This window comes from Lissotriton vulgaris, chromosome 9, assembly GCF_964263255.1.
Source record: "Lissotriton vulgaris chromosome 9, aLisVul1.2, whole genome shotgun sequence".
Lineage (NCBI taxonomy): Eukaryota > Metazoa > Chordata > Amphibia > Caudata > Salamandridae > Lissotriton > Lissotriton vulgaris.
The window spans coordinates 913,282,142-913,307,289 of record NC_141697.1 but is presented as its reverse complement, the minus strand read 5'-3'; the positions used below and the strand labels follow the sequence as shown (position 1 = coordinate 913,307,289).

Below are 25,148 nucleotides of genomic sequence, written 5' to 3'. Positions count from 1 at the left end.
AAAGACTTCTTCGAAAACAAAATCAAGTTGCACATGTACGAGCCCAACACTAGATGGCAGGACAATGCACTAGATGGTATCTAGAGCTAAACATGCCACAGACTTTGTATTTCTTCCTGAAGGGGCTAGCAGAATGTAACCTTGTTTTAAACAAGCATTTGCAATGCAATAGGTCTCGCATTTGGAAAGTTTTAGCTATTGGTATTGTAAATGACACATTTTTTATTTATGTGTTGGTTTTGAAAATAGCGAAATTAATAGCTTTGTCATTTACAATGCCAATAGTTTTAACTTTTGCAAATGGGACACCTATAGCATTTGTAACGCAATATGCGTTGTATTTACGGGACTTAGGTGTATTGATATTACAAATAACAATAGCTTTTATTGTTTTTAATAATTAATACTTAAATAAAAGCTATTGTAATTTATAATGGCAATAGCTTAAACTTTTGTAAATAACTTTTGTGAAGATTATGTTCAGTGTATGTTATTGTGAAGAAAATACAACAGAAGTAAAATATTAACATCTTTTTGTGACATTTGTAATACAGCTTGAAACATTGAGAGAACATATTTGAACCAGTTGTTGTTGAATGGTTGCACAGATTGATGCTGTGGTGAAGCTGAGTGATGTTGTGGTGTTCAGTGATGCTGTGGTAGTGATGGAGCAGATTTCATCTGCAGTCAGGCATTGTTTTATTTTTTGTGCTTCAGACAGACTGCATTTAAATTGCCACACACATTTTGGTGCAAGTTAAAACCATGGCACATGAAAAATATGAAAGTGAGGCCAATTCAGTCTGACATGCTTTTGCTGAATTAACATGTGTTTTTGCAATGTAGAGAAAAGTGGCCTTTTTAGCTTTGAAGATTAATAGAATATGTTTCTCTCTTCCCAGCTCATCCCATGCAATCTACATTCACTATTTCTGTCTTAAGAGACTTTGACTTGTTGAAAATGTACACTACAGCATGAAAATGCTATTTTGCACTTTGCACATTTTTGCATGTTGTCATAAATAATAGAAAAGCTGCTTTACACTAGCAGCTTGGCTAGGTAAACATTTATAAAGAGTATTAGTATGGAGTTGGAAAACATAATGGGCTGATTTACATGAAATTAATAATATCTTTGTGTTTCTTTTATTTTGGGGCCTACCATTAAATGGCTGCCTGTGAAACCAGCAAGGCCCATGGCTTGCTTTGAAAGAGAAGAGAGCATGCGCAGACTGTACCAGCTTTCCTAAAGGAGTCAAGGACAGCTTGAACTGTACATTCTTGTGATTCTGCCAATGTACCAGTGTTAGTTAAAAGTATCCATCTGACTGCTCTGTGAAGGAAGGAAGGAAAACTATAGAAACATTTTCCCTAGCAATTGTTGCAAACTTATAAAATGTATTTTTCTTTTGTTAAAACTGATATAGTCAGGTTTTTAGAATGAGTCAGGGTGATGAGAACTCATGCCATCATGACGGACCAATCACATACAGGTTTTCCTGAAAGTTGAAACATTTTGTGTAGTCTGCCAAAATTTTGTGTATAAATACTACCTCTCCGGAGGAGGGGCTGGCTTTTCTCAGCTCAGCTGGCTTCTAGGCTCATTAGGGGGTGTGTGAGCTCTTGAGAGAAGGAATAGATAAGGCCAGACATCCTATGGGTTAGGTACGAGATCGTCACGAGTGCATGGGCGTCCGAGGAGAGTCAGGGGGAGGGTTCTTGCTTCCACGTCATATCTTGGCACTGCAGGCGCATTCCTTTGAGGTCTGGTGAAGGAGGGGCTATCTCACTCCCTGCTTGCTCTTTAGACACAGACAGATGCAGAAGAACAGCTGATTAAATAGAATTAGATGCTAAACTTTAAGTTATGCTTTGACTAATTAATTAGGTCTGAAATGATTTATTTGACGTATGCATTTATTTCTCTTAATGGGAGATTTTTGCAAACTATTTGATTTTTTGATTAGCCTTGCAAGACTATATTTTTCTTAGAAACTCTTTGAGTCTTGAATGACATTTTGCGCCACATTCCTGTATGTAATGCTTATATGCAGACTGTAATATGTTCTGTAGTAATGCTATTTTTCCTGTTTTCCAAATTATGTAACCTGATTGATATTGTACTAATTAATAAAGGGTCAGAGAAAAATTAACTTTTGACTAGAAAATAAAACCCTTTAAATACTCAACAACTCTCTTTATTGGCTTAAAATAATAATTGCATTTTTGACTGTTCATCTTTATTTAAAGTCTCCTGAAGGTAATACATGGTGTGAAGGGCCCAACACCTTTTGAGCGGTAAATTAGAGGTAGCATGAGGGTTTTGCATTGAGAAACTACCAGAAGAAATTACCGCTCCATCAGTAGCGCATAGTGATGTTACAGTCACTGACACAAGTACACACTCACTCATACAGCCACTTTTATACCCCACTGCTCACCTATACTGCCCTTTACATACCCAGGTACTCACTCGTATACCACTGGCACATCCATTCACTTACTCACACAGCCATACACACCATCACCCATACAGCCCCTCACACATGCATTCACTAACCCATGTAGCTACTGACACACCCACTCATTCATCAATACAGGCAGTCGCACAACCCCTCACTCACCTACCCACGCAGACACACCTACCGGTACTCATACAACCAATCACCCATACAGCCACTCATGTACCCACTCACACACCCACTTAGACACCAACTGACAGACTTATACAGTCAATCATGCACCCACTGAATCATCCAGACAGGCACTCATACACCCAGCGATTCACCAGAACACCTTGGTTTATATATTTAACACTCAAACTCTATAAAAGCAGTCAGTCACTGGATGATGTCATTGATGTAATATGTGAGGTCATAAGCAGTGCATTGCAGGGACCTGTGTTATAGAGAGCTCAGCTAACTATAACTGCTGACTTTCACAAGTTTCATACAAGTGAAACCTGAGCTAACTATACTGGCCCTGTAACCTTTGGTTTTGTCAGTAAAAAAATAAATATATATATATATATATATATATATATATATATACATACATACACACACACACACACACATATTTACATACATACACTAACTTAGCTATAGGGGCTTTCAGCCAACCCTCTCATCAATTGGTCTATTATTCTGTCATTATATTTTTCATCCACCCACCGCAGCGTACAGCTTGGAACACGATAGTGAACCAAGCTATTGGCTAACTTTACTGCTAGTGATGGCATTCTCCCCCTTCACAAGAAGTAAATCTACACACAAAGTAGTGCCCTTAAGAGTCAGTGACTACTATGGCAAAATGTCCTTTTGAGATAAAAAATGTATTTGCTTTTAGACAATTATTTTAAAAATATTGATGTGTGGCCGATAGGTTCCACATCAATAAAGTTTTGTAAAAACTGAGAAAAACAAACAATAACAAAGCCAAAAGGCCCATTAGCTTTGCCATTTGTTTGTTTCACATTCAAACCCAGTCAAGATCACAAAACATACTTAAACAGCTAAACACATGTCAATATTTCAAGATCAAAATGAGGGTGATGTCAGAATACAACTGGAAATATTATCAGCATGTCACACAGTTGAGGGGCAGTCAGGCAATGATGGTATGTCTGGCAAGCATTTTTTTTTAAGTAAATTTCATGGAATAGCGCCAGTGCAAGGCACACAAGATTCTGCCCAGCCTGTCACTTTGTGGCTTTACTGTGACCATTGCTGAGCAGTAGTGTCATTATAAGAGAGTGATGTAGGAATAGGAGAGGGAGACAGAGACAGGAGCACCGTGTGGTAATGGGAAATGAGAGGTGTTTACGAAGGACAATGACAAGCCAATTAAAAATATTGGCGGAACATCAAAGTCATACTCCAATGCTGCATGCCTCACAGCAGCGCATGTACTGCACCAGCTTGACCTAAACACAGATGAAAGGAAGAGGTAGAAAAGAGACGATATCGGAGAGGTAAAGATAGATAGGGTACAGAAGGAATGTAGCGAGTGAAGAGAACTGGTTATAGCAGAAATTGGAGTGTGAGAAAGGAGGATGATGATGATTACAAGTGGAAAGGGAATCGAAGGGAAAAAGCAGACCTGGAGAAGAAAAGGTGAAAAACGAGAGAAAAGAAAGTGGGCAAGAAATACAGAAAGGGGAAAGTAGTTTGTGGGGTGAGAGTTGAGAAAGACTGCATAATAGACAAGCACCCAGGTCCCAGCGACACTCATTGGGTTTACCTTTTTCTGTAACGGATATTTCAAATGGGACAGATGGTCTTAGGGCTTCTTCCACTTGATGCTTCAAGTAATTTAGCAGTATTAGAGCGATCAGATTTGTTTCCAACCAGTCCGGAGGTAGGCTCTAATACTGGCCCTGTGGATTTAATTAACTGAGCAGATCGCACGCATCTAGAGGGCATTTTACGTACACAGACTCTTCTTAATCTCACTCCAGTCCAGGAAAAGTTTAGATTCGGCTCAAGCTTCCAATGTATTAGAACAATGTGAACAATGTGAACAAGTAACGGGATAACACTAGCTCAATTGACAAAGGACTTGGGCCACTTAGAGGTGAACTCACACCACACAACCACCTCTACCACCTCTGAAAATGCATACATCGAATAAGGCATAATATAATCTCTTTAAATGCATCCACTGATTAGCCCATGGAAGATGCATGAAATCTAGATGCCTGATGTTATGTGCCCTTGAGGAATAGAAGAACATGGGACTGTGCGGAGCTCCGGGGCCCCCGTGGTAGGCACGGACGGGGCCATCTGACCCACTCCACAGGCCGCACCCAGTACTTAGGGGGCCGCTTCCGCGGGGTCACTAGATACACTCCCTGCAGCAAACTACAGTCGCAACACTCCTGCGAAAATGAGGGGGATCTGAAAAGGTCAGACCTAGCTGGGCAGCTTCCGCGGGAGCCAGGGCTCGCACTCTGCGTGTGGGGTCTACCACAGCCACGCTCGGCCCCCACTCCTGCTAAATCTTACTAGAGCTGGCACTCGCTGAAACTCCCCTCGGCCAGGCCAGGCTGAAACTACACAAAACGAAGCACCGATGGAGTCACAACTTCGGTTAATCCGGTACCCAATACTCCGGTGCAGCTTCGCACCCCAGCGCCCCCTTACGTGTACATGTCTATTAAATGTCGTGCATCAAGTCTGAAGTGGCAGATCACAGAAGGTAAACATGGGCACAGTAGTGCAACGAGAAATCAGATTCGGATACAGTCCACCGTACAACTGTATGACAATATGAATGCTGTCATTTTCAACCAACTATGTGACCAGCTGGGATCTAGAGCTCTCACTCAGAAATGTGTGCTGCACGGATCTCCCGCATTTAGATTGTGAAGGAATATGGGGAGAAGGACTATTGCGTCGCTCACTAGTGGTGGCGTTCTCATTATGCAAATAGAGTACTGCCTATTTATGCAATATCGAGTAAATGAATACAACAAAAACATGCATTTTATAATTGCGAATTAAAAACGAAAAGTGTGATGCCGGTGTGCCATTTTGTATATGGGGGTCATGGACGAGCTGATGGGGGTGGGAAGTAATAGGGGGGGGGGGAGCTGCACACAAGGTAGAGCAACACAGGGGATGGGGGCAAAGCAAATAAGACTTATAGACAAGGAGCTCTAGGGGGAGGGAGAAAAACATACAGGCAAGAGACATCAAGAGCAACATCAGTGCATGAGGAGGATCAGTTAAGGGTGAACCTGAGGGAGACAACTGCAAAACACACACACACTTAGGAGTTCATAAGCAGAAAAGAGAACAAGTGCGATCCCACATTGATAAACACTATAAAAATTCGCAGAAAGCTAATAGAAGTCAATTTGCTAATGTACCAGTAACAGCAACATCGCAGCTCTTCGCGTCTATAATAACAAGCATAGTATCCGGGCTGGGAGGAGTGGGAGGGCGGGTGCTGCCTGCGCATGCGCAACATTTTAAAGTTTCGTTTTGAGGTCGGAGCGCGAGCCCGGAGCGACAGCGAAGTGCCGTACCGTACCTGAAGTCCCGGGACCCAGGAGGGGGCCCGGGCGAAGACCAGCGAGGAGACTGCGGGACCCCCAAGCCTAAGGGGAGAGCCCTGCTTCTTGCTGGAATGACAAAGGAGCTCGAGTGCTCTGCGAGGCTCCCGAGAAGCCCGAAGCCCAGTTAGGTAAGAGAGGGGAGGGGAGAGGGGGTTGCCTGTATGTGTGTGCCTGCGTCTGTGTGCCTGCGCGCGTGTGCATGTGTGTGTGCGCGCGCGTGTGTGTCTGTGTGCATGCACGCGCGTTAGGCTGACTTGCTGGGAATGTGGACGGAGCCGACGTGCGCGTGCACGCAGGCAAATCCAGCAGCAGAAGCGCGTGGCACCCTCCTGTCCCTAATTCCCCCGAGACGGACGACTAAAGTTGTCGAACTGGAGCATCCTTCGGATGCAACTCCAGCTCGACCTAAAAATAGCAGTAAGAAAAACTGGTGTAAGATTATTCTGCTTTAGTTTTTGCGGTTTAGGGATGTCAATACAATATTGTTTCTTCGTCTTGTTTCATCCAGTTCTGTGTACTTTAATTAAAGGTGCAGGGTTCAGAAGCATGTTTTACTGATCTCATTATTTTATACATTGGAGAGAATCTGGGGATATTAAAGTTATATTAGATTTTTTTGGCAGTGTTTAATTCTTTCACGGATTGGTGAAATGAAAGGCTCATACGAATCTTGGCCAATATATGCTATCACATATAATCACAGTCAGAGTCTCAGAATGGGTAAAACTCTTTTATATATCTGCCTCATTTTCTAACAATTGCAAAAAGAACTATTGATGGACAGAATGCAGAACAATGTCATACATTCGCCCCAGTAGAGAGATCTGGGCCTAAATGCATAGTTTTTTTGCTCACCATGCCATTCCAGTTTGGACCCAGCCATATGCAAATCAGTCTTGACCCTGTGCCCAATGGGAACAGTCCAGACCAAACTGCCAGGCCATGTCCTCCCTGGACTGGAAACAAGCATCCTAGGACCGGTTTCAGGGTTTCACCATCTTCAGCCAGGATAGCTTGATTCCAGTGGCATGGAGAGCACAGGACTCAGGTCTGTGTCACATCTACTTCGGCTCCTCAAGATCAGGGTGATACTCAATGGGGTCCACCTCCTGACTTCCCCACACTCTGACTAATAAATCAAACAGAGCATAAAGGTAATCAAGCGAGGGATGGGTAAGGGTGGGGTCAGCGGTGGAAAGGGATTACCTGAAACGACAAAAGCACAACATGAATACTGTATGACAATCCGGTCTACTCTCAGTATGGTCTCACTAGAAGCCTGAATATACCTGTATGGTTTTCTCCCCAAGAAGTGGTTCCAATGCTTCCCATAAGATACCTCTCTTAATGTCAAAGGAACCCCTACCGCCTGAAAAATACAAGATCCGATTATCAACACCACCTCTAGTAACACCTCTGAGACTAATAAATATTCGACAGTTATACTTCCATACTCACATTCATTCCCCACGATACCCAAAACAAAAATAGGTTCAAAAAGCAAATGTACACATCCAATGGTTCCAGAAAAAAGAAACAGACTCCAAGAATAAAGTTCAGCAGAAAAAGTATTTAGAGTTCCTGTTACTCCGTATTCCTCAGAATGTCCAGCACTTCCCAATAGGTATTAGACACTATGAATTCATTTGTTAGGCATGCTTCCCATAGAGGGAGCCAAGATCCAAGAAAGTAATTTAACGCCACAACACAATACCTTCTGATAGCTGGGTATCTCACGATCACCTTGTGTAACACAGGACCAAAATCCAGGAATTGCTCTGTAGGCGCAAGGGGAAAATGTTCAGAATAAATACTGCTCCGTTCTCTCACTACTGTAGCCGCAAGCTGGAGAAATAGAGCCAGTCTTTGCTCAACCTGAGCAGAAAGTAATGTATACTCAATTCCGCCACAGCCGCGAGCGGAATGTTGTTGGCGGTGATCTTGCTCAGCCGAGCAGGTAGAAACACCGTTGCCCGCCGCAGCCGCGAGTGGGCGTAGAACAAGGAAGGGTTCGCGCTCAGCTGAGTGAAAATTACTATGGATAGCCCGCTGCAGCCGCGCGCGGGCTCAGGAATCTGTCACAAGGCTTCTTATAAGGCACGAGAAGAACACAGCGCTTCACTATTCCCAACAGCGCTGCTGCAAGGAAAGCGGCCAGAACTCCAGAATCACGTACAACGCGGCCGCGTTGGTACGTGTAATTTATGCCGATCGGACACACCTCCCCAGAAAGCCTTCTGGGAGATGTAGTTCTCAACTGCTCAGTCTCAAGTAGGCGCATATGTTGTGTCAAATCCTGACAGTCTGAGCATACCTGTCCCACTTGGGGTGACAATTGAGCAAAGTGAGCAAGGGACCCAGAGGTGGGTCCCTTGCTCACTTTGCCACTGGATTCAAGACAGTCTGGCTAATGCGGGTTATGAACCCGAAACCGGTCCCATAATGCTTGTTTCCAGTCCAGGGAAGACATGGCTTGGCAGTTCGGGCTGGACTGTTCCCATGAGGCACAGGGTCAGACTGATTTGCATATGGCCATGTCTGAACTGGGGTGGTGGAGTGAGCTAAAGAATGATGATGGATCAAACCCAGATCAGTTGACTGGGGGTGAGTGTTTGATTTGCTCAAGCGCTCCGCCCAACATCCCCTTTGGTATCATTTTCTGAAAAGTCAGTATTGCTAGCAGGTGAACAGCCAAACATCCCAGGCTTGAAAAATTTAGTGCATGGTGCAAGACAGGTACATATGAAAAGAGTGGTCACCATGTACATGGGGAAGTGGTGAAAAAAACGACATAAGTCTTTCCACATACCAACAAATTTCATAGCTGCAAGGTGTTCCATTGTAATGTGTGAAACTTTCAGCTAATCACAGCTTTTCACACAAATGCATGTTCCTTCTGTTTTTTGGAGCCCATAGTTAAAATATTATCAGCACAATTTCAAGTCCCAGATTACAATGTGATATATGTTAACAGGTTAGGACTGTCTTAAAGTGAGATATTTGCCATGGGGATGCTTGGCAGCTATGAATATCTACACACAACACCACAATCTTAATGTAGTCAGGCAAATAATGCAGAAAAGCAGACTCACATATTAGGGGGCCTAATAATGCAGGGCTACAAACTAAGATGGTGCAATTCAAAATGTTAAAAGGTTGCACAAGAAACTATGCTGGTGGCAGGGTTAACCACCCCTACAATGTCATAATATTCAGTAAGTTGTAGGGGAATGACCCCTAACTGTGTCCAGGAATTTATTAAAATGTTGACTATTTCACTCTTATTTGTTTAATCAATTAATAGTGCTATAAACACTCCTGACAGATTAAGTGTGAGAGGTAATGAGATGTGAGAGAGGGTAATGAGATAGGAGTGCGAGAGAGAGTGCATTGCACAGATTTCCTATGCTTACATAACTAACATAAGTACATAGCAACATTGGCAATGGCAAGACACTACATAGCCTGTATTTCTTCTCCTTTAAAATAAATGTGTGTTTTATAACAGATCACAGCAAAAATGTTTTGTGAACACTGAAAAGCTATTTTTTTCTATTTTGCGGGTTCGGCAACTGACTATATACTTATAAGCACTGATTTCAAAAGGTTTGGAAAACACTGATGAAACACCACTCAAATTCTAAAAAAAATAAACACTGAAAACAAGACAGCCTATCTACCAGCAACAATGACTATTAGTGACCTACCCTCTCATTGTAAGCCCGTGCCTCCAGACTAGTGACTATAATTGTGTAGGAGGAGAATGATCACAATTTATTTACCACAGATAAGGCAAATAACACTTAATTAGAGTGTTGGAAGGATGGAGCTCCATTGAAAACAACTGAATGGTGGTGGCCTATAAACAGTAGTGCAGGTCTGCTGCCATGACATTATAATGCCCTAATTCAAGTTTCCATCATTCACTTTTTCTTTCCTCCCCTCTGGCTTTGTGAAGCTCAGCAAAAGAATTAGAAAGGCAGAGCCTATGGGTGAAGGGGAAAAAAAAAGTGGAGAAATAGCCCTGCCTGCTACCGTGGCGCCAAATGTCAACTAGTCATGGGAGAGTAAGGGCGAGGTCTCTAGAGTCCGTCTCTCCATCTGCATCTGTTAAACAACGCAAAGTAATTTGGTAGAGGCAAAGGGGACTCGAGCTGTAGATGCTTTCCCCTTCCTGTTTCATCTACTGTCCTTTACCGTCAGTAAATGACATGGCTAGGCACGCCCCTGTCAGTGGCCCAATCAGTAACTACCAAGCTAGAACAGCTGCGGCTGCAAAAGATGGGAGAAGGAAGCTGCTGAAAGTCAAATAGATATTTAAACTCCCATACCTCCTTGCAGACTCATTAAGTAGGGAATTGGGACATTATAGGCTGGAAAATAAAACACTTTTGGCTCACCACAGCAAGCCATTCAACCATTAAAGCCTTGCTCACTTGCCCACCATTTCAGTTAGACCAAAAAAGCTGTCGCAGGCTCTAATGGCCAGTGTAATTCAGAGAGTCAATCTAGGACGTTATATTCAAACATTGTAATTTTGGGAGTTCCTCTACAGACCATAGCTTTGCCGAAAGCTAAAAATAGCTGCTCTAACCTGTTTCTATTTGCTCAATTCAGAATATATGGAACTCATTGGGTGTAATATTTTAGTGTAATCATCATCCTTCTGCCTCACAATACAATTGTTAGTTGCAGTCTCAGTCTTAAAAGGTCCGCCATGTTATTTTAGGCCTATAACTCAGGGTGTCTATCACCAGTAATTAAGTCATTTTAGAAGTTCGTCGACTGTGAGCGAAGTCACAGCTTTCAGCAAGCAACTGTGCCCAAAGAACCAAACCTAGGTGCCTTTTGAAGTCTCCTGTGATTGAGAAATATTTCACTGACTGGGGAGTCAAAGTTTTAGGGGGCAGAGAAGATAGAAACGAATCAAAGCTACGGGGTTCGGCAGGGCACAAATGGCGATGGGCTTTTAGACATGTTCGATTACACACTACTTGTGTGTTTGATTACCTATGGGCAGTGTGCACTCCCCTGTCGCATTCAGACTCTCCAGCAGGATACTCATGATTGGGACCAGCTTCTGCTTACTCTCCTCGTTAGAAATGAAGCTGTTTTCCAACTGCAAGAAAAGATAGTGCTAGTGAACACAGTGCGGTAAAGTAGGATGCTACAAGACTTAAAACAGAAAGCAATACCAGAGTCTGAAGAGTGTGCACTGACAGAAAGAGGAATTTTGTGTTTGAGGAAAATGCTGTGAAGGGCCACTCACAACTATGCCTCATGTTCAGTACAAAGGGCAAAGAAACACAGTGTTTGTACGGACCATGAGAAACTGCAGGAAAATCCAAAAAAGGGATTCTCGCTGTGTATTGATCTCTAAAGGTATGCAACAATTACATCTTTTTATATTACACACATATTTTCACATCCATGATAGTGCTACAAGCTCATAGTTCTAGTGATGAATATTATTCTATGAAGGCCCCCTTTAAGAAACATGGAAGGTTCACTTCAAGAGGTAAAACACGGAACACATTATTTACCTAGAACAGTTGTTTTGCACATTTTATTTATTACATGAGCAGAGCTCTACACAGCGGCATCATATAGTGATTGAGTCTGGAATATTATCTTGTTTATAGAAAAAGAAAAAACAGTTGGTGGCAAACACAGATATGTATATTATGGCTCTTAATGAGGTTGGCCAAAGTCCTTGAGCACAACCCCCTCTCAATTTTTTTCTGATACACCCAATTCATGTATATAATTAAGGATTCCACCAGTTCTTTATAAACTAAATCAAACCAGTGACTTCATCAGTTCAGATTCTTTTCCTTGTTTTGGATGCTGAGGCATACCAGAGAACATGTCTATGATGAGTGAAGTTGTCTTTTGTGAGTAGGTCAATATGTTAAGAGAGCAAGTGGCTGCTGACTGCAAACACAAGAGATAACCAATGAACAAGAGCTACCACAGAGCGAAATTGTCAACTGAAGTAAATTGTCAACAAGCATTTGCAGTGCAATATGTCTCATATTTGTGAGAGTTAGAGCTATTGGCATTATAAATGATAATGTTTTTTATCTATGTGCTTTGTTTTGGAGTGTAGTGGATGTATGTGGTGTGGAGTGGAATTTTGTGGGTTGTATTGGAATTGTTAGTTGTGGAATAGTATGGTGTGGAATTGTATGTTGTGTAGTGTATCTGTGTAGTGGAATTATGTGACATGGTGAGTAGATAGTGGTGATAGTTGCAGAGAATACATGGAAAGGAAGAATGAAATGGATAGGTAGTTTGTGTAAGAAGTGACTATTGAACTTGAGACAGAGGAGCAGAAATAGTGTGAGAGAAAGATATGAAGATCTCGGGCCTACAACGCAGGCATGTTACCAGAACCACAGCCAGGCTCTGGGATACAAGAACCTGCCACCGCCTGCCAGGACAGTGGCCTTTACTACATGCGTCTCAGCTATTCGCTAGAGTTTTTTGTAATGCGCCCACTCCAACTTTTCAGGAGCTTCAAGGTATTATTGAAAACAGATCATGAAAGAAAACATTTGCAATTTGAGAAGGAACAACTCGGTGCTCCCAGATCCTAAGGAGCATCCAGTCACTAATAGCACAACTTTATCCCAGGTGATTCTTTGATAAAAAAAAAAATAAAACTCAGCCATCAGACCAAACCACAAAATGTGCCTCAGAATGACATGACAGATGTAGTCTCCGCTTGACACCTATCCTGATACATCTAAGTGATCTATAATCAGTTTAGCTTCAGCATCATCAAATCCTAACACGTCACCAAGACAGCTTTAACCGAAGCCCAAAAAACCCATCAATGCTGGTGTAGCGGGCTCTTTCGCTGGCTTCACCACAGGCGCTGACCGCAGGAACTCTCGCCACTTCCGTTAAGGATTAGACATCTATGTTGTGGACGTGTTAGATCATCACCCAGGAGGAAGATGTACAAGCCTGACATTTGTATAGCGAAAAGTTCTAGTGTGTTTTCACAGATAGTCACATAAGCACAGGGCAAATACCAGGTGAAGGAGAAGGAATGGGGGCAAGGAGAGTGCATTTATGAAGACCTTCTCCGAGTACTTGGGGACAAAAGCGGCAGGTTCTCAGTCCCGACACATGCAAAACACAGAGGCACAAAGGCACGCAGGAAATAAACTACTTGACTGCACTGAAGCTGCAGGGGACGCTCTGTTACAGCGGTCACAGGGAGCGGGCACTACTGCAGACATCTGTAGTAATCCCGCAGGTCGCTGGTTCTAACCCATGAAGCAGACATGGCTGCAAGTGCTGCCGTGGGGAATTGTGTAAGGCGCCAAGACAGCACGAGTTTGCTTTGTGTGTCTTTTCACTTGTAGAAGTACTACTGTGCTGCATGCTGTAAAAATTAGGAAACATGTTTGTTTTATGTTTTTTGTACGCGTGTGAGCGGCTGCACACTCCTGAATCCAGCTCCGGGGCTCCCACCAAGCAAGTAAGGTGGAGGGAGTGGTGAGGGACGGGGCTGGAGCACCGGGCACAAGTGGGAGTGGGAGGGGCTGAAATGCCTCATGGCTCCATGGAAACCAGGAACAACGTACTATAAAAAGCCGAACAATGTCTAACTAAACTCCGGTGAAAAAATGGGGATGCTTAGAAACACAAGCATTTACAATGCAATAGGTTTCGCATTTGCGAGAGTTTAAGGTATTGGCATTGTAAATGACAATGCTATTTTATTTATGTGTTTGTTTTTAAAACAAATAAATAAAAAGCATTGTCATTTACTATGCCACTAGGTTAAACGAGACTTATTGCATTGCTTACTGTTGCAGTGGAAGAGAGGGAGCAAACATGGAGGAGGAGGAGTCAGCTGCAGTGAGCCGCACCGATTAAAAGAAAGGCACGGCTCATCGAAGTCTATTTTTTCAATATTGTAAGATTTTGGTAAGCAGCGCATCACGTCGCATGTGGCGCACTGCTTACTATAAGCTTACAATTTTGGAAAAATAGACTTCGGCTTGCCCTGGCTTCCTTTTCTTGGTCGCGGCTCGCAAAGACTATTTTTTCAGTATTTTTAAGTTCTACTTTGACAGGACCAAGGAGTTCAAACATTCTTCACACCTGTATTGCTTTGGGCATTGCTTGTGTATATATGCTGAATTGATGTCCTGTGTGATGCAGTGCTTATGGGCATTGCATGTGCATACATGCTAAATGGAAGTCCAGGGTGATATATGGTGGGTGAGGCGTTGCATGTGTATATATATATACGGAATGGAAGTCCTGGTCACGTGTGTTGTTCGGGTATTGCATATGTGCCTCTGCGGAATAGAAGTTAGCAAAAGACTTTGATGTTGGATGTGGAGGGGCTAACAGACCCTTGACATGAGTCAGTCACCAGTCTTTAAATTGAGAACCCACTCATTTCCTGAGACTGACAGTTTCATGAAGACGCAGTGGCATATATTTTAATGTGAACGTTTTTAGGTCTCGCCTGTCGATGCGCATGCGCATCGAGCAAGGCGAGAGTATTGGGACTTATCCACTCTTTATCCACACTGCAAGGAATCGTGGCGATTCCTTGCAGTGCCCGTGACTTTTAAGCTCAATGCGCATGCGCATTGAGCTTAAAAGCGCGTGCACGTCCGTCTTTGTTTACCCGCTCCGCCCCCTCCCCTTCCCGCCGTGTCGCATTTCTCCTCCCCCCTCCCCTCTCTTCCCTCCGTCTTGTACTCACCCTCTCTCCCATCTCTCTCTCCCATCCTGGTATCTCTCTCTCACCCTTTCTCCCACCCTGCCGTCTCCCTCACCCTCTCTCTCATCCTGCCGTCTCTCTCACCCTCTCTCCCAGCTCGTCAGCCAGGCTCCCTCTGACAGCCTCCCGCCTTCACTGCCATCTTCTCTTCCCCCCACCCCACCCCTGTATATAGTTTTAAACAAAATATTGTGTATTCCATAATTTTAGATTTTGTGCTGGCGGTATACATGATTGAATGTTATTTTAAAAAAGCAGAGTGGAGCAGCAGAGTTAATGGCAGGCAGCACGAGCATCTACTGAAAGAGCCCGCGTAGAAGATACCAGCGTTTGCAGACTGCTTGCTTGTCGATAACGCATGACTGACCATGCGAGCTGTCCATGCAAAGTTACTGCGTTACAAGGGGGCGGTTTTCCATTCAGCTCCTACTTAGGGCAAATTAAGAAAAAAAAATGTCTTTTTGTCTAATTTGCGCTCATAACTTTACCTCAGTGAACTTTGTCAAACTGGCAGGCGGCTAAGTGCATTTATATTTTGGCAGCTTTGGCTTGCCGTAGCAGAGTCTAAGACGCCGGCGGACATTTTTAATTGGGCAATTTCAATTCTAGCATATTACATTCAGGTCGGCCATATTTAGAGTAAGGAAAACGTAATTTTTTTCCAGTTCGAGGCATCGCTTGAGGTCATTGCTTGAAAGATTGTTTTGAGAAGGTGTGTTTTGGGTAGTGTGGTGCTTGTGAAGTTTGGTTGGTCCGCGTAGAAGATACCAGCGTTTGCAGACTGCTTGCTTGTCGATAACGCATGACTGACCATGCGAGCTGTCCATGCAAAGTTACTGCGTTACAAGGGGGCGGCTTTCCATTCAGCTCCTACTTAGGGCAAATTAAGAAAAAAAAATGTCTTTTTGTCTAATTTGCGCTCATAACTTTACCTCAGTGAACTTTGTCAAACTGGCAGGCGGCTAAGTGCATTTATATTTTGGCAGCTTTGGCTTGCCGTAGCAGAGTCTAAGACGCCGGCGGACATTTTTAATTGGGCAATTTCAATTCTAGCATATTACATTCAGGTCGGCCATATTTAGAGTAAGGAAAACGTAATTTTTTTCCAGTTCGAGGCATCGCTTGAGGTCATTGCTTGAAAGATTGTTTTGAGAAGGTGTGTTTTGGGTAGTGTGGTGCTTGTGAAGTTTGGTTGGTCCGCGTAGAAGATACCAGCGTTTGCAGACTGCTTGCTTGTCGATAACGCATGACTGACCATGCGAGCTGTCCATGCAAAGTTACTGCGTTACAAGGGGGCGGCTTTCCATTCAGCTCCTACTTAGGGCAAATTAAGAAAAAAAAATGTCTTTTTGTCTAATTTGCGCTCATAACTTTACCTCAGTGAACTTTGTCAAACTGGCAGGCGGCTAAGTGCATTTATATTTTGGCAGCTTTGGCTTGCCGTAGCAGAGTCTAAGACGCCGGCGGACATTTTTAATTGGGCAATTTCAATTCTAGCATATTACATTCAGGTCGGCCATATTTAGAGTAAGGAAAACGTAATTTTTTTCCAGTTCGAGGCATCGCTTGAGGTCATTGCTTGAAAGATTGTTTTGAGAAGGTGTGTTTTGGGTAGTGTGGTGCTTGTGAAGTTTGGTTGGTATAATAATTAGATTAATATACCGTGAAATTCCCTCACTCACCCTCAACCCCTCACCCTCACTCACCCTCAACCCCTCACCCTCAGCCTCACTCACCCTCACTCACCCTCACTCACCCTCACTCACCCTCACCCTCAACCTCACCCTCACTCACCCTCACCCTCACTCACCCTCAACCCCTCACCCTCAACCCCTCACCCTCACTCCCCCTCAACCCCTCACCCTCACTCCCCCTCAACCCCTCCCCCTCAACCCCTCCCCCTCAACCCCTCACCCTCACTCACTCACCCTCAACCCCTCACCCTCACCCCCTCACCCTCACTCGCCCTCACCCTCAACCCCTCACCCCCTCACCCTCAACCCCTCACCCTCACCCTCACTCACCCTCAACCCCTCACCCTCAACCCCTCACCCTCACTCACTCACCCTCAACCCCTCACCCTCAACCCCTCACCCTCACTCACTCACCCTCAACCCCTCACCCTCAACCCCTCACCCTCAACCCCTCACCCTCAACCCCTCACCCTCAACCCCTCACCCTCAACCCCTCACCCTCAACCCCTCACCCTCAACCCCTCAACCCCTCACCCTCAACCCCTCACCCTCAACCCCTCACCCTCAACCCCTCACTCACCCTCACCCTCACTCACCCTCAACCCCTCACTCACCCTCACTCATCCTCACTCACCCTCAACCCCTCACCCTCACCCTCACCCACCCTCAACCCCTCACCCTAACTCACACTCACCCTCACTCACCCTCACCCACCCTCACTCTCACTCACCCTCAACCCCTCACTCACCCTCAACCCCTCACTCACCCTCAACCCCTCACTCACCCTCAACCCCTCACTCACCCTCAACCCCTCACCCTCACACAGTGCAATAGGTCTCGGAGCATTTGAGTTAGAGCTTTTAGATTTGTTTATGGCTTTTTTTATTTGTAATTCTTTAGCATTGGCTACAGGAAACAAAAATGCTAAAGATTTACAAAAAAACCCATAAACAATTCTAAAAGCACTAACTCTAATGCTGCGAGACCTATTGCATTTCCAATGCTTGTTATTACAGTTTTAAAAGCAGCAGTGGAAAGGAATACATCAACTCTCCCTCCCATTTGCCCTCACGCTAATGAATAGCAGGAGCTATTGCAGAGGAATGCAGTCGGATCTGTAGGGAGGGTGTCCTGGCAAGCGCAGGACGAGGGGCTTGCCTTTCCCCTATGGTCTGCCGGTAGAGGCCAGTATTTCATTTGGCATTTACAGGCTGGTGCGGTTCTTACCCAGTGGGACATCTTGCTTGAGGAAACACTCTGGGGCTCGGTTGTTTTCACAAGGAAATCCTCTTAATTCATGGGCGCATATCATGGTTTGCACAGACGACCAGCGGTGACTCGGTTTGGGCCACTTCCCTGAAAGCTCATGAGAACCTTCCCAGCCCACAGCCACTGCCGAGGCACAGCTCCTGCCGGATTTACGAGCTTCTCTAGAAGCTGGCGGCTTGCAGCCCCCACCCTCTTCGGGGACTTTGTTCTCCAAAAACTAGTTTAGCGTAGTTACTTTATCATCAGAGAATGCATCTGTGTGGTGGGTAGCAGTGAATGTTCTAATGCAGCGTCAGTCCGTATAATATATTTTAGCATAGACAAAAAGGCCCAGTACGATTCGAAGCTAACAACTGGGCAATATTTCAAGGTCAAGGCTACCAAGTCACTTAAGTTTAGAGTAGTAAGTGCTTTTGGGACTGAAAGATATTGCCGCTCTCTTGCCCCTGTAAGACAAGCTTGTGAGATCTCCCACCCACTCTCATAACTACCTTATTTAGATCTCTGCCTCCCTAGGCATTTGTGATTTCTCACTGTGCCCCTTTTCCGTCTGTCCTGAAAACTGCTGTAGTTGTCCCTGTAGCCTCTTGTAATACACATTATGTAAATAAACCAGCAACAAAACAAAAAAAATGCGTGGTGAAAACGAGGCCTGACACGCAAATAGCATTTCCGGCCGGGAGAAAGGAGAGGCGTGGCACGCACCTGAAGGGGCGGAGAAACAACGGAGCGGGCTACGGAGTCTGGACACGGAGGGTCAGGACAAGAGGAGCCGGTGAGGGGGGGCATCGAGGAACAAGAGGGGCGGGTGAGTTTGCCTGTATGTGTGTGTCTGTGTGCCTGCGTGTGTGTGTGTGTGTGTGTGTGTGCCTGCCTGCCTGCGTGTGTGAGTGTGTGTGCCTGTGCCTGCGTGCATTCACCAACGCGAAAGCGTGAGCGTTCACGAGGTCAAATCTCCGGCAGGAGAAGCTCGTGACAGTCTGCTGTCCACATTCCCCCAAAAGTGATCACATAAGTTGTCGAGACCTAGACAGCAAAGCTTTCGCTTTGCTTTCGTCTAGGCTCGACCTAAAAAGGACTCCTGTTAAACAACCCTGGAGTGCTGCAGGAATCAGGGAGTGCAGTAACAGCAGGATGCCGAATTTGAGTCACATTTTGATAAGAGCGTCTCTGTTGCCATTCTGAACCTGAAAACGAGCCAAACAGAGCAAAAAAAGAATTCACCAACAAACACATACATTAAGAACAGATTAGATGTACATGTACCAGGGGCAGTCCCCATGGGAGGAAACCAAGCAATGAAAGGAGGGACAAACACAACTAAGTGACCAGTAAAAAAACAAGCATTTACAAGAGGCACTACAAAGAACCAATAGCAGTAATGGGCGTGCATCTGGGTGTGCACTTACTCCAGAGTAGATACAGCAGTCTCAAAGAGATAGAGCATGTGCTGCCTAGGCAAGACCTACAAATATGAGCCAGTGAGTGTCCAGAAGAGACAGAGAAAGAATGGGAGTGTCACTTATATAGGCATGCACCCAATAAAAATCTGTGATTCCCTGAACAGTCGTACTTATTGTGTATGTGAGTTTTCTGGATGGATGAGGAGCAATCATTGAGTCTAGTGGGAGGTACATGAGAGAAAAACACACAGAGGGACCACTTCTTGCTTTACTAAAGGCAATAAGCATCCTGGGACAAGAATGTGATCACTATGGGATGGACAGGTGCTTTGGATGAAAGAACATGAGAGGACAACTGACTTAAAAAAACACTTAGTTTACTTAAAAAGATATTACTCCTGCTTTGATCATCCCGTTTTACTCCCCAAAGATTTTTTTTCTGATCCAAATTTTTTATTAAGGAAAGCAAAACTTATTTATAACACATCGAAGTACTGTGCTGATTACACCAAAATCTATCTTATGGAGTCAGGAAGTCCAGCAGATTAGTGGCCATATCCAGATTGATTGGGCCACAACAGCCTCACACTAAGGAGCCTATTAAAATGGTGGGCGGACTGCATCAGAGCACGAGACCGCCCGCCGATGATGCAACAGTCCCGTCATTCAAATTAGGATGCGCCCGCCACACTGGCGTTCGCATTCCGCATTTTTTACATTATTGCGGGCGGTGCTGTAAGCAGCACCCGCCGCAATGTAAAATCTGCATGTTGTGCATTTGCATGCACAACGTGACAGGCACCGAGCTGTGCCTGCCACCTTGTGCATGCAAATGTAGGGGGGTACCATAGGTACGACCCCCTCCCCAACACCCGGGGGGCCGGCAACGGGCCCCTAAAAGCATGAACTGCCCTGCCTTTCCATGGCGGCAACGCTGCCATGGAAAGGCTGGTCTCTGCCTGCATCATAAGATGTCTTGCGCCGCTACCATATTATACCCCTTTTCTGCCCGGTAGACGAGTCAACCGGGGGACAGTCTTTCCGTCCGCCGCGGACCCCCCAGCCATACTAATATGGTGGGGGCTCAATCGGGCATGGATGGCTGGCGGATCGCCCCCGCCGGGCCAGCGGTGGCAACCGCTGGCCCGGCGGGGGCGATCCGCCTGCCATCGTAATAGGCCCCGAAATGTGTCTCAAAACCCAAACGTCTCGTCCTGTGCCAACAACAACTCCTCAAACAAACAATGTCTTATATTAATTTCTCTGATACATTCCGTTACCAAATAGGTTGCATAAAATCTACACTAAGAAACATGGGACTCGTTTCGGAAGCTGAACTGAGCCTCAGTTCACAGACAGGAAATGCAGTAAAAGTTACTTTCTTATTAATTAAACTACTACATAATCTTTCCATTTCTCAGACCTCTAAACCACTCCTGTCTTGACTAAGCTAACGCCTTGTTATTCCAGTCTCCCAGGCATCAAAGATCAATCTACGTCCTGGCTGGGTGGCTCACATTTGGGCTAACAAAAAAACAACATAAGGATCACAACTAAAAGCCTCTACTTGCTCCATGTACAAAAAATAATACAATTTAAGTTGCACTGCCTAACCTACTGGTGCATGCACCAAAATACTACCAAGATAATATACCGACTAACCTTCTCACTATGAGCCTGAGGAGAAAATGTCGAGTCACACCAACATCAATTAACAAGATTAGGAGTGATATGAGCTCTGTAGCGGTGCCATCTCACTTCTGGGACCACCTTCTCTAAGACACTTGCAATGCTCCATCCCTCATACTCTTGAGGTGCAAATCAAAAACACATATTTTCCAACCCTAACACTAACATAGCCTCTCACAACAACTGCTAAAATTGCAATTTCCTTTTTTCAATGCAGGCCACTTCCGTTTCTCTCTCTTCATCCCTGTATGCAACAGTTTTGCTAGACGAATCACCCTCACCAATCCACATGTAACTGAACAAGCAGGTTCCTCCTCCCTCTAAGCCCTGGCACACTTGCCCTGGTATTCAGCGCTATCAAGCAATCACTTTGTGTAATGTGCGTTGTACAAACAAATACATAAACCGAACAACAATAGACTGAAGAGATACACACAGGATCAGACCTCAAGGGTGGTGAGATATCCAGCCAACTTCTTCACTAGTGGCTCCAGATGGCAGGTCTTAGCCGTGGCATCACAAACAAAACCCAGATTGAAGAGTAGAGCATTACGACTGTACTTCTTGTGTTCAATGCATACCGGGCAACCAATCAACTTCTTCTCCATGGCAGTTCTATCAGAGGACAAAAGGGAGCACAACTGAAGTCAATTAGCAGCAACATACTCTTTCCATCAGAACACCAAATTATGTATTTATTACTTAATGAGCATTTGTAAAATGCTACGTTCAGATCTAGGGACTATTTAAAAGTGTTGAAGAACAAGCAAGGAAGGGAGGGATGGAATGAAGGCAGCAGGGTATGATTAGTGGATGGATGTAAGTAAGTAAGTATGTAAGTATGTAAGGATGTAAGTAATGAAGAGGGTGCAAGGAGGAGTCAGAAAGGAAAAGCATGAAAGCAATGAGTGGTCCAGGAAAATTATTCAAATCACTGCAAGAAAAGGAGCCTTCAATTTACTCTGGAATTGTAGACGGTTGGCTCTAATTCCAGAGCAGGAGGCTTGTAATGAAAAACTGTCAAAGCATTTTCTGGTCAATTTCAAAACAGAAATCATGGAGGGATTGGAAGACCTTTGATGACATGCTTGGATGTATGTGGGTGCTCTTATGTTGTCACGCTAGTATGGAGTTGAGGAGTGATCCAGAGAGTTTTGAACTGGATGTATCCACAAGAAACCAGTATAAATTCTTTAAGCCTGGCTGAGCATGCTAGACAGGGGGGAGACAGTATATTCATCTGGATGCTTTGTTTATGTTGAAGCTTTAACACAAAACAAAGACAGGAGGCCCATGTACAAGGCACAGCATAATCCTGTTTTAGGAAACGTATGGTCAGAATGAAGGTGGCATAGGTATTGAGAACAGATTAATGTTTTTGAACAGATTAAAATGGTAATTCTAGTGCTTCACTGGGTAATTTATTTGTTTAGCATGAGTGGCTGAGGAATAGAATATGGCATGCAGGTCCTTGACCCAGTCTGCTGGTGTAGATGCTGCTCCTACACCATGACACCAATTCAAAGTAAGTAAATGTTATTAACGTATGCCCAAGTGAATTAGTTATGCATTCTCTCCATTCAATACAAGAAAAGAAATAGGGCTTTTACAGCACACCACTTATCATTATTCAGTCATTTGCATGTATGTCACGTCTATGGGTGTGAATAACCCCATTAACTCAACTTTAGAGACAGTTTCAACAATAATATTCCAAAATAGACAATCCAGAACAGTCAGTCATCTTGCTGTTAGGTAAGCCTTTATTCCAAAATTAGTATTTCCGTAAATAAAACTCCCAGCACACGACTTGCGAACACATGTTTCGTCTTTTCAAAAGACTTTTTCAAGGCATAAAAATAGTACGTATCACAGAGATCAGGACCATGTAGGGACCAAGCCTGGTCACACCTACAACAAAACCTATGAGATCACCACCTAGTAACTGCGGTCTCTCGGGCTCCCAATAAAATTGTATAGTCCTAATATTCCATGAAAAGCACCCAGATGGACGAGTGACAATCTGGTACTGAAATAGTCAGTTCAGTTGCCAGTAGATAAACTGTAACTGCTAATGATGGAACAGATATGTTCCAATCTCACGATCCGCGGTGGAATTCAAAACACCAACACTCAAGTATGGGTTGGTCTAACTCTTTTCTCAAAGTCAGGTCGGTGAAGTCACCATTAATGCAATAGTGCCCAAAGTAATGTACTCGGGCCGGCTTAAGGATATGTCAAATATGTAACCTTCCAGATGCCCGGCACTACAAGCATCGGTCAAACCATGATAAGTAAAGACCTCCTGGGAAGCGTAGCCCGCTGAAAAACGTACGTCCCTCCAACACCGAGTTCTCTTCATTCCAGTCTTTTTAAGATGTTGTGAGCAATCCTGCCCTGAATTGAACTGATGCAAGGTGAGACTGGATCTGAAGGTGGAGAGACGCTGTTTTTGAAGACAAAGTTAAGAAGAGGGTGAGCAACCCAATATACCCTTGCGGGCTTGGGCAATTGATACGTATGCAAAAGGGGCCAGCAAGGGGTTTATTTGTGAAGGATTCTCAGTTGCAGCACATCAGGGACTACAATGGTTTAAGTACCCACACTACTGAAAGTTAGTGGCTGAATGCAGTTTCATAAATACACATCAATAGTGTTACCACACTAACACATTGAAGAAATGAAAAAATATAAAGAAAACGATAACCAGGTTTTTGAGTCAAAAGGATTATTATTTTTCTTTTCCTTTGTGGCAAAGAAATTAAATCAACAATACAGATAGGGTACAGAAAAATGCATTTGGGATATAAAAAGGAGTATCTTGTGTGTTCCTAAGGTATATCTCAAAAGAAGTCTATACTGCTAACAAATAAAAACACAATGATTTCAAATCAAATATAAATGAAAATCAATCGTGGTTAGTGAATAACAAGCAGAATTAGACTTAGTTGTCGACGTTTCGGTCTTTTGGAGAAGACTTCATAAGACCATCATTAGTTGATGTACTCGCCCTCGGCTAAAGCCTTGTTTAGACTTGCATTGAGAGGTTATAAGGAGCAGATCAAGCAGGCCAAGGCGACCTTTATACAAACATCCTTATTACAAGCGCCTAATAAATCTCAAGCCCTTTTTAAAATTGTTAAGGACTTGTCCCATCCGGTCTGTGCAGCTAACTCAGTGCGGGCCTCTCAGGCTCTTTGCGACTCGCTGGCGTTGGCCTTTGAGGAGAAGACCGCCAAGATCTTGGCTGGTCTAACACTTCCTGCAACTGAGGAGGTTTGCCCTGCTAGCCTTGCGGACAGGGGGTGTGGAATCCAAGGCAGCTCACCCAGTCGACCCCAGCCGGTTGGTATGGGAGCTCCGGGGGAGCAGTCCAGTCGACCCCAGATGGTCACTGGTGCTTTCGATCTGGGAGCTCCGGGCAGCTCACCCAGTCGACCCCAGCCAGTTGGTGTGGGAGCTCCGGGGGAGCAGTCCAGTCGACCCCAGACGCACATTGGAGTCTCTGATCTGGGAGCTCCGGGCAGCTCACCCAGTCGACCCCAGCCGGTTAGTGTGGGAGCTCCGGGGGAGCAGTCCAGTCGACCCCAGACGCACACTGAAGTCTCTGATCTGGGAGCTCCGGCCTGCTCACCCAGTCGACCCCAGACGGCCGTCTTGGCATCTGGGTTGGGGGACTTAGGAACCTCACCCAGTCCACCACGGTTGAACTCTTTCCCCCTTCCGTCTTTTGAAGAATTTTGTAAAACGGCCTTCATGGTGTCATCTGGTTCCCCGCTTGACCCACTGCCCCCCAAATTTTGGAAAACTTTTCATGAAGAATTGTTCCCGCCTTTGTTTTCAATCTGCCTGCAATCTTTGAAATCGGCATCTGTCCCAGATTGCTGGAAGCTAGCAGTGGTGTCGCCTCTGCTAAAAAAGCCAACCTTGGATCCAGCCGGCCTTTCTAATTATAGGCCGATCTCCTTACTTCCCTTTCCCATTAAGATCTTAGAGAAGTGGGTAACTCGCTCTCTTTCCGGCTACCTGGAACAAATTGGGTGGTTCGATGAGGACCAGTTTGGCTTCCGACCTGGTCATGGGACGGAGACCGCACTTGTGACCGTGCTGGACAACCTGCGTTCGCGTGTCGACAGTGGTCGGGCAGCCTTTTTGGTGCTGCTCGACATGTCGGCCGCGTTCGACACGGTCTGCCATCGGACCCTGGTTCGGAGGCTTGAAGAGTGCGGGATCTGCGAGGGAGCCAGAGACTGGCTGATTTCATATCTTGAGGGCAG

At 44.8% G+C, this 25,148-nt stretch overlaps 1 protein-coding gene across 2 annotated transcripts in view; it reads right to left on the bottom strand.

Annotated features, from left to right (window-relative positions):
- The window catches only part of NPRL2 (NPR2 like, GATOR1 complex subunit), a 192,951-nt gene that overhangs the window by 157,872 nt on the left and 9,931 nt on the right, over window positions 1–25,148 (bottom strand). For both annotated transcript variants that reach the window (XM_086938716.1, XM_086938717.1), the window contains exons 4-5: window positions 21,318–21,486; window positions 11,072–11,180 (exon numbers count right to left, since the gene is read on the bottom strand). In XM_086938716.1, the coding sequence (XP_086794842.1) occupies window positions 11,072–11,180; window positions 21,318–21,486 (278 nt within the window). The remainder of the gene's footprint in view (window positions 1–11,071; window positions 11,181–21,317; window positions 21,487–25,148) is intronic.